The 10,147-nt window shown below is 35.3% G+C and overlaps 1 protein-coding gene across 1 annotated transcript in view; it reads right to left on the bottom strand.

The window, feature by feature from the left end:
• LOC105035387 (uncharacterized) overlaps positions 1-9,655 on the bottom strand; it is a 35,250-nt gene extending 25,595 nt beyond the window's left edge. The window contains 7 exon segments of the mRNA XM_029261939.2: positions 1-37; positions 40-975; positions 2,009-2,102; positions 4,424-4,461; positions 4,632-4,758; positions 5,258-5,523; positions 9,467-9,655. The exon segment at positions 1-37 is cut by the window's left edge and continues 1,318 nt beyond it. Coding sequence (XP_029117772.2) covers positions 1-37; positions 40-975; positions 2,009-2,102; positions 4,424-4,461; positions 4,632-4,758; positions 5,258-5,517 — 1,492 coding nt within the window. The 5' untranslated portion in view covers positions 5,518-5,523; positions 9,467-9,655.
• Positions 9,656-10,147: the final 492 nt, after the last annotated feature.

The raw sequence follows: 10,147 nt of genomic DNA, 5'->3' as shown, positions 1-10,147 counted from the left end.
GCACTGATTCAACACCAGATGCTGGAATGTGTTCATTTACATTTGAAATGGAGTTTTTTCTAGGTCTTCCTCTGCACCTCTTTTGAATTGTTCCTCCTCACAATTTACATCAGCAGAAACAGGGGATGCCACTGCAATATTCCCCAAATCAACAGCACTTTGAATCTCATTGTTACTGCATAAAAATGATTCATTCATGTCCAAAGTCTCAGATCTGCTTGAAGTGGCCAAAAAAGATGTACCATTCCCTGATTCAACCCCAGATTCTGGAACATGATCATTTACAGTTGAAATGGAATTCTTTCTGGGTCTTCCTCTGCACCTTTTTTGAATTGTTACCTCCCCACAATTTACATCAGCAGAAAAGGACAATGCCATTACATTATTCCCTGAATTAACAGTTGTACACACATTAGACTCACTTACAATCTGAATTTGATTGTTACTGCAAGGACGTGAGACATCTTTGTCATTTGAATTATCAATGCTTGGAGGCGAATGTTTTCTAGGTCTCCCTCTGGGCTTGGCAAGAAAAGATTTTTGTACACTGTTGTTATCAGAAGTTGGTTTTTTCCTGGGTCTCCCTCTAGGCTTTGCTGGAGATAATTTCTTTGAACCATTTAGATCAACTACACCCAGCATCAGTCTCTTTTTAGGTCTCCATCTTGGGCTTGGTAGATCTGATCCATCTTCCACACTTAAAGCATATTTTGTATCATTTTCAACTGGCCTTTTCCTTGGTCTGCCTCTGGACCTTTTGGCGGTTATTGCCATACCTGTACCATTAAAATCATTTAGTGGTTCTTCTTTAACGGGTTCCTTTTTAGGTCTCCCTCTTTTGGACCTTGGTAGAGAAAATTCCACTTTCTCATCCAAAGTTAAGAGGCACCAGATTTGAATGGCACCTCTTCCAATCAATGGGACACCTATCTTGTGATATGTAGAACCAGGAGGGTGAGCAGCAACTGCAAGATACTGTCAAAGCAAAAGGAAAAGGTAAATCAGAAATAAATCATTACACATGATGACACCAATAGTCCTTGCAGTTCATACATACTAGAAGGCATATGAACACAAACACTATCTGCCCAATGCAAAAGGGGAACTCAACCATCCACAGTATCAAATCGTTTTAACCACCACACTAACCATTGTAACTGTGCACTCCAGCAAATGTATGCATATCATGCATATAGCCTATGTATGTGTTAAACAAAGAACCGCCTAAACAAAGAAGGTTATGTGAAAATTTCGTTTCTTCTCCTTTTTTCTTCAGATAGAGGGTGGTAAAATTAGGTTCGTTTAGGACATAGCGGTGCTAAATACCAAATTAAGCCAACCAAAGATAACTTATTCAAAAAAGTGATGATAATGGTAATTATTATGGATTTGGTTTGCAGAGGGACTAGACACTTTGCAGCAATGTTGTGGCAACTTGTTTAAAATGACAATATTAAATTAAGCAATCAATCATAACTTAGAGCAATTACACTTTGGTAATGAATAACATCATGGATTTCCTTGAAAAAATAACTTAGCAGTTGGCACCGCACTACTATACAATTAGGTGGATGAGACAATCTATATTCTATAGGATTGCTACAGCAACTTATTTAAAATGAGACTCTTACTAAAAGTCCACATCAAAATATATTTTCCAAGAGTTAAAGAACTGGTGGTATAGCTTGTGAAGAAAATCTTTATGCACAATGAATTCATTTATTAGCAAGTAACAAGATTAGCATATTTATTTCATTCAGACTATTCAATAAGAGTCCATCTGCTTATTGATTGTTAATTATAGCCATGACATACTTTGACCTAACTCAGTTTGTTGTTATTATTATATAGACTGAGTTTACCAATTATTTAAAAATATAATCAGATAGAGATACATAAAACAATACGTTAGATGTTCCAATTACAGGCCCTAGAAATATGGCATTGCCAAAACAACAAAAAAAAAAAAAAAAAAAAAAGAAAAGTTGAGGATGGAAATAGAAGTTACCTCACATTTGATATTAGAATGAGGCTTTTCATGGATCTGGGGACACCAGTCCAATCCCCAGACATGCCCACCAGCATGCATGACAAAATCATTGCTGCAAATATACCTCGAGAGTTTTATCAAGCATGCATCTAAGAGATCTATAAAGCACAAAACAAAGTAATATGACGAATATAAAAATTGCTCATTCCAGTAAGTTGTTCAATTCAAGAGATGAGCTAATATAAGTAATTTGATTCAACTATATATATAAGGTAAACGAAAGTGTTGCGAGAATTTTCATTGCTGATTATAAAGATGCCAAAAATGAACTAGAAAGCTGGACTATTGCATGCTATCAATGTTTGACACTAAAAGGTTCATTGATTTAAAAATCACACTGATTTCTCATTGCCATCCCCTACTTCTCCCAAATATTTATTATGGAAATATAAAAGTAGAATATAGTGGTAATCTGCTTAACAAGTATAATAGCTATTGATATGGGGACAAATAAACAAATTTTATAGTAGCTTTTATGATGCTTGGCTGCTAAGCCTATGGCTCTTCAAAAATCTCAGTGGAACTCCTATGCATAGGGCAAAAAAGCAATCAACAATTATGAAGCATGGACACCAATACATGATATAGATATGATACAGATAAGGACAAATTAATATGGAAAATCTTTAAAAAAGGACACTATACAGCTAAGATATGGCAAAAACTACATGTCTGGGTAACTTTAGCTTGAGTTTACAAACATGCACGCACACACACATGTTAAGGGATAAATGAGAACATAGTCTATGGAACTAATTGGTTACATGAAATTTAAACATTCTAAAGTGTTGTACAGTCAATGCATGCCCATAGGACTGAAGAAACGCAGAGTAGCAATACGACGAACAATGCTGAATGGTTATGAGGGTTAATCAATAAATGCTCACTGTAGCACAGATCCATATCTTGTAGGGGAGGAAGAAGCACATAAGCCTGAACCCTCAATGGTGGTTTTCAATCACAACAAACTTTTTAATCTACTTACAATAATAAAAATAATTTTCTTATCTTTACTATATATAAAAATGGCAGTTTCAAAATCAGGGAGTATTCCATCTTGATTCCAACCATCAATTTTTTATGCCAAAAACACCCTCCTATTTATCTTTAAAATATATTATCCACCAACTTTCTCACCACTAACTACTTAACTCCTTCCTTCTAAATCAATTGGACCTCTCTAATAAAACTCCAAAACAAATTGGAACTTTCTCTTCCACTCAGAAATAGATTGGATTCTCAGATTCAACCCCTGAACAGATTGGACTCTATCGCTCACTCTTTCTTCTCTCTTCCATCAGTTGCCCATTCCACATGCCTGGTTGCTAGTTTAGAACATTCAAGATGGCTCAGACTTAATGAAACATTGAATCATAAGAACTTGCTTGGTTCATATATATCATTTACAAGTTTCCTCCAATCCCAATACATGTTTCCTTAAATTATCTCCCTCTCTCTCTCTCTCTCTCTCGCTAACCTCCTCCTAATAATCATCGATGTACCCATTTTATTTTTCATTTTAGTTATGTGATAAGTACCAAATGCTCAGTGCATGGGAACAACTACAAAGCTTGGACTAACTTTACCGGTCAGAACTAGATGCTTGATAGACATGCTCTGCACCAGATTCACTAAGCTATGACATTTAAGTGGTGTCAGTTCATTAAATAATTAAATAGCCATCCTCATAACATTTGTCAATGATTTAACATCCTGTTAGTAGTGTTTCATACCTTTCATAAAAGCATTCCAAGCAAAAATATGCATGTTTAGCCAATGAATCAAGATCTACACTGTAGACCCTAGTGAAAGAACTAATGCTATGTTACATAGACTCAAGTTCATGACAGTGCAAGTGCATGTCCAAGTGTCTGACTCTGATCCTTATAATATATAAGAACTTCTTCTTAAATAGTTGTATCCAAGTGTCAGACCGATGTCCATGTTAAAAGAATCGGGTGAAGACATTTTAAGCTAAGTCAAAGGACCCAGGTAACATAATCTATCAATCATAGCTAGCTAGCTGGATAACACCATACGTTACCATATACCAGTGTTGAAAGATTTACATAATATCACAAAATGTCGGGCAGCAGTTTCTACAATTATACCTAGCTACTAGATGAGAGCGGTGAAATGCCTGGATTAGTATTTCCATTGGGCTATATGGCAACAGCACACCGATCCTCACCTATACAAGCTAAGTGTGATTCAAAGCATGTGTACTACCTCCTCTGTGTTACATATTAACTGATCAAAACAGACAAAACATAGATATATGTTTTCAAATTCAAAAACTTGGATTTTTAGTGTATGTATACCAAGACATGTTGCAGAAACAATAACAAGGTATCATCCATCTCGAAGGAATACCTGTCTGAATTTCTTGTTTTACGAGGCAGTTGTCCCATCTGCATCAGCATGTGAAACCAAAAAGATTACAAGGAGTTATGTAGGATCAAATTAATGATTTGTAGCTACATGCCCAACAAATCCACAATATTCTTTACTTTGGTCTGAGAAAGCCAAAGACAAGAAAGTTAAGAATATCTGAAATACCATCAGACCCATTTTGGCTAACCTTCGGAACAGCTGCAGATGAAAACTGAGATAAGTGTATCCCATCAGGAACAACTTTCACTCGTGCAGAGTCAGTTTCAAAAGAAAAGTTGATAATTTTTGGTTCATAATAGAAATGCCTCCACTCTCTGTGGAACAGGCAGGAATTTTAGTCAAAAGAGTTATGAACTAGAAAGATAATATTTAGATGATTCAGAGTTCAAACCAACAAGATGCAACCTAGAGTGAATAACCAATGGAAGAACGCATGGCAAGTTTCCAACATCCAGAAAACAATTCTAAAGGTTTTTGAAGTCCAAAAACAGAATGATGGCAAGCTACAAATGTTTCAGACTTTCTATTCTTGAAAGCATAAACTTCAAAAGCCTAATTGCTTCAAACTATAAAAGTAACATAACTTAGATTTTAGAAAAGAACCTAACTGCTAATGGTGAATCAAATAAGCTGAAGTGCTGTGCTTAATGTGCATAAGTATCCTAATTTGAAATTAACTCGCTTTTTATATTTCTATGAACATATAAAGACATCAATCATCTTTACAAGGAAGTAACTGTAAGTAGCTAATATAGAAATAGTCCAGAAATTAATACTTTTCCATGCAAAGAGGACGAAGCAAAGCAAGCTCACTTCAAAAAGGTGATCATGGAAGAGAACCGCTGAATCTCGCCAGACTCAAAGTGCTGCTCGCCAGGCTCCCCACAAAGAGCCAAAATAGCATCCATTGTAGCGAAAAAGTTCTCCACAGAGTGATCAAATGCCAAGATCTGGACTCCACCTTCGACCTTGCCAGCTGAATTCTTCTTATCCATGGAATCCGCTGCATCTTTTCCCTTTGATTCCTCACAATTCCGCTCACTATTTTCCTTCTGATGAGAATCATTGTCCATCTAGTGCTATGATAAACATATATTGTACTATTACATGAATGCCAAAAAACAAATTTTAAGTTTTCAAATGTAAAATCAACAATAGTATCAATTTAACAATACTAGAACATTTTCCTCAGAAAAAAAATACCAGAATACTAGCAAAGCTGAAATAAAAGTTTCCATCATGAGAAATTATTGTTAAAGGCCAACCATCCAAAAGCCGTAAAACATTGCCAGAAGAGGGGAAAAAAGGACTGCCCAAAGCATTCCAGTTTCAGTTTATATCCAAACCAAAGACTTGGCCAGTTTTGTAACAAGAAATAAAATATGGGTAATATCAGGTTGGCTCTGGGTTTCAGTAATTGTAGACCAGGACCAGTTAGGGTTGCATGCCTTCGATGATATCCAGTGCTGGGTCTAGGTTTGGGTATTAAAAGTATCATTTATGTTTAAAATCCAAACCCTACTACCCTACTGAACATACACCGATAGGGCTGAAAATAGATCGGATACGAATTGGACACCGGTATATCCACATCTGTATCCCTATTTTTCAACAAATATATACACAATAAACAGATACTAAAATTAGTATCTATATTTGTTCTAAACAGATACATATTTGAACCAAATACTAAGCATATCCATATTTATTCTAAATGGATACAAATATTAGTCAGATATTATTTATCTCCATATTTTTTCTATCCTAATACAGATGTCATCGAAGTTATTTATATCATAGTTTTTTTTATTATTATTCTAATTCTAATTCAGATATAAGCTAGATATTATTCAGATATCAATCGAATATTTAGTGTATTTCAATGATGAAAACTAACGTTAATTATATAATTTAAAGTACAAGAATAAAATTCACTATGTAGATCGCACACAAAACATAGGTAATTGAAGATTTAGGTTATGATTATTAAACTAACATGGAGTCTAGCCTAGTCAGTTCGACCAGATTTGTATTAAAATATTAAAAATCAAAAATTATTTGAGATAAAAATATAATATAAATGTATTAATATTTTTTATATCAATTGTCAATATTACTTTTTAATTATAGCATAAATAAAAGTAATCATGAATTATATATTGTTAAAGAGCTTCCGAGAAAAATTATATATGAATGTAGGAGTATACAGAAGTTAATTTCTAAACATTTTAATAATAAATCTTTCAAAATATTATCAAGAATAAAACAAAGTGTGCTCATTTTTCATTTTTTTATCAAAAAGAAAAAGTTTTACAAAAAACAATGATTAAACATGAAATATCATAATATATATCACATAATTATTTGTTGACATGAGTACATATGAATACGTAAAATAAACTACTTACATAAGATTGGAATGCATGTTGTGGCTTGATGGTTGAGGCTTTGCTATTCAAATCAAAGATCACTAGTTTGAATCTTGGGTTATAGATAGGGCTGGAAATAGATGGGCTGAGCCAGACCACGCCCCTACCCCTACCTGAACCAGCCTGAATTTTCTACTCAGACTTTGGGTCAAGCTTGGACCCAAAAATTTTTAGAGAATCAAGGCCCGAGCACGATCCAACCTCAGGCCCAAGCCCAACCCAAATTAGGCTGTTTGGGCCACAAGTGAGCCTGACTAATTTGGCCCGATATGTTCGGACACAATGAATCTGTCTAAATATGTGATGTCATTGTTGACTTTCTATTATATTTTCATTCTAAAAGAATTTAAATCAGTACTCAAATTTTCATTAAAAAGAAAATCCCATAACTGGCTTCAACATGTCAATATGCCATTCTTCTGATTTAGCACATAGGAGTTACAACATTAAGCACCAAAATTGCTGATCATGCAACTGGAAAGAGTAGCAATTAAGTCTTTATCAGCAGTGAAATTTAATCATCAGCTTCAGCTTATGTATCACATGACCCATCTTCGGCCTCTTTTGTGAATCAGGATCCACACAATGTGTGTCCATCTCAATGCCCTTGAAGAAGGTTTCTCAAGCATCTTTGCATCCAGAATTCCCTCAGAATTGTGGTTACTTGCCAATGCCTTCAACCACTCTACAAGCTTAACCTGAAACACTTTGCTACCATTTTAAGTAGTCTTCTATTGGTAATAAATCCAGACAAATTTATGGAAAGATGGATTTAAACTTGTTTTAACCACTATTTGCCCATGGATGTGCTGCCTGCTATTCTTTTGGCTTGCATGTGAAATCTTAGTCACAAATTCTGGAACAATACAAGCTCAGTGGTTTAGTTGAACCCCACTGCCACCTATATCTCAGATCTAGTGAACTTAGGCTGGTGTATGAAACGCTCTGCCATTTGCATAAGCAAGCATCATTTATTACCCAGAAATTCCACTACTTTGAAGGTATGTATCTTAAGGAAATTGCACAATCAACTCATTTATCAGCACCAACAACCCAGCAAACAACTCAATTAGATACATCTCAAGATAGATACCTTTTCCTAACTCATCACTATACAATAAATAAAAGAGAAAAAAAAAGAATAAGGGAATTCGAGACCTGATAATGAAACCTAGCAAAATCTAGAAGCAAGGCACCATTAGCATCGAATATTAAAAAATAATAATAATAAAGATAAACACAAGTTTAGAACCACATAACCATAAGAAATTACAAGAGAAAATAGGGGAAAAAATCTAAAAAGCATCAAGAACCACAAACTCCAGCTATTTCTCTAAATCTAATGCAAGGTAGATACTGTGATCGAATTTGTCACAAGCAAAAAAGTGCATCGAAGGATGAGATAGGATAAAATCTAAGATATCACAATATGACTTACTCGGATGCAATCACAATATGACTTACTCGGATGCAATGAAATCCTAAAAACGGCTATGGATGAGAAGACTTGGAAGATTAGCAAAAAAGAAGCAAGGGACGAAGCCAAAAACCCTCAAAGGGAGGAAGCCAAAAACCCTCAACTAGACAAGGCAAAGAGGATAGCTGGATAGAGTGGCGGCAAAGCAAAGAAGAAACCCTGGTGGAGGGGAGACTTCGTTCAAGCCTTTTAAGTCTAGAGATCAGAGATTAGCGATCATTGCTAGATCCTGGAACCCAACAATCAAGCGAATCGATCAAAACATTGCTAGATCCTGGAACCCAACAATCAAGCGAATCGATCAAAACATTTAGTGCAAAAGGATCGGGACTCAAGCCTATTTTGGAAATTATAGGCACGAATCCTCTACAATATATAACAAGTTATATTGTGTTCATCAGTATGATTGTATAGTAAAAAGAAAGAAAATATTCAGTGATTTAAACTATAAATTCTTATATATTAATTTTTTCAATTTTTTCTAATATCTTATCACTATATCATTAAATTCATAGTATTTGTTTTTTCAGACAAATAAATTCATTGATTTATATTTAACCTATGGTTAACAGTTCTCACACAAAATGTGTAGTCACAAATCCCACATTCTCAGTTCACACAATTTCAAAAAAAACCACCTTAGCTCCAAGTCTCCACTCACTCCACTCACGGATCTAAACTACTCTATGCGTCCCACACGATTGGGATTCACACAATACACTGACGAAAAACAACGAAAACAAAGGAAGAATATAGAAAAAATCAACGAAAACAAAGGAAAGGTGGAAAAATAAAAAGCAAAACGTTTGGATTGATTTTTTTTTTTCCTTTTTCGGAGATGTGGGAAGCGGAGGCAGATGACGGCGGAGAACGGTGGGATTCACACAATACACTGACGAAAAACAACGAAAACAAAGGAAGAATATAGAAAAAATCAACGAAAACAAAGGAAAGGTGGAAAAATTAAAAAGCAAAACGTTTGGATTGATTTTTTTTTTTTTCCTTTTTCGGAGATGTGGGAAGCGGAGGCAGATGACGGCGGAGAACGGTGGGAGGTGGCGGCGAGGAGAGCAGAGAGGAGATCAGCGTTAAAGAGATCTGTGGGAAAGAACGCACCTGAGGAAGATTGGAGAGGGGAGGGATGGCCGACGTCGTAATGATGGGAGGAAGGCGACGACGGAGACCAGCGGAGGGTGACGGCTAGGCGAGTAGGGAAGAGGTGGGAATGCGCGAGGCTCCGCAAGGCGGTGGCAGCGAGAAGGTGGGCGTTCGCTGGGGCTCGAGACGGGTTTGAAGAAAAACAAAAACCCAAATAAAATACTGCTTAAAAGAACACCAACCTCAACATGTGGCACCCTAAGGGAGCCCTGGACCCTCGTTTATTGTATATTGTATATTGTATAGATTCTATAGATGTATAGATTATGTTGATTGTATAGATGTACAGATGTTGTATAGATGTATAAATGTATAGATAGATACATGTTCCTAATACATCACTATACAATAAACAAAAGAAAGAAAAAATAAGGGAATTCGAGAGAATATTAAAAATAATAAAGATAAACACAAATTTAGAACCACGTAATCATAAAAAATTATTAGAAAAATAGATGAAAAAAAAATCTAGAAAGCATCAAGAACCACATGGAACTCCAGCTATTTCTCTAAATCTAATGCAAGATAAGTATACTGTGATCGAATTTGCCATAAGCAAACTAAAAAAATGCATCGAAGAATAAGAGAGGATAAAATCTAAGATATCACAATATGATTATGAAATCCTAAAAACAACCA

The sequence above is a fragment of the Elaeis guineensis genome, chromosome 8, assembly GCF_000442705.2.
Source record: "Elaeis guineensis isolate ETL-2024a chromosome 8, EG11, whole genome shotgun sequence".
In the NCBI taxonomy this organism is placed as follows: domain Eukaryota; kingdom Viridiplantae; phylum Streptophyta; class Magnoliopsida; order Arecales; family Arecaceae; genus Elaeis; species Elaeis guineensis.
Note: the sequence above shows the minus strand (reverse complement) of the source record. Positions and strands in the feature narration are given on the sequence as shown.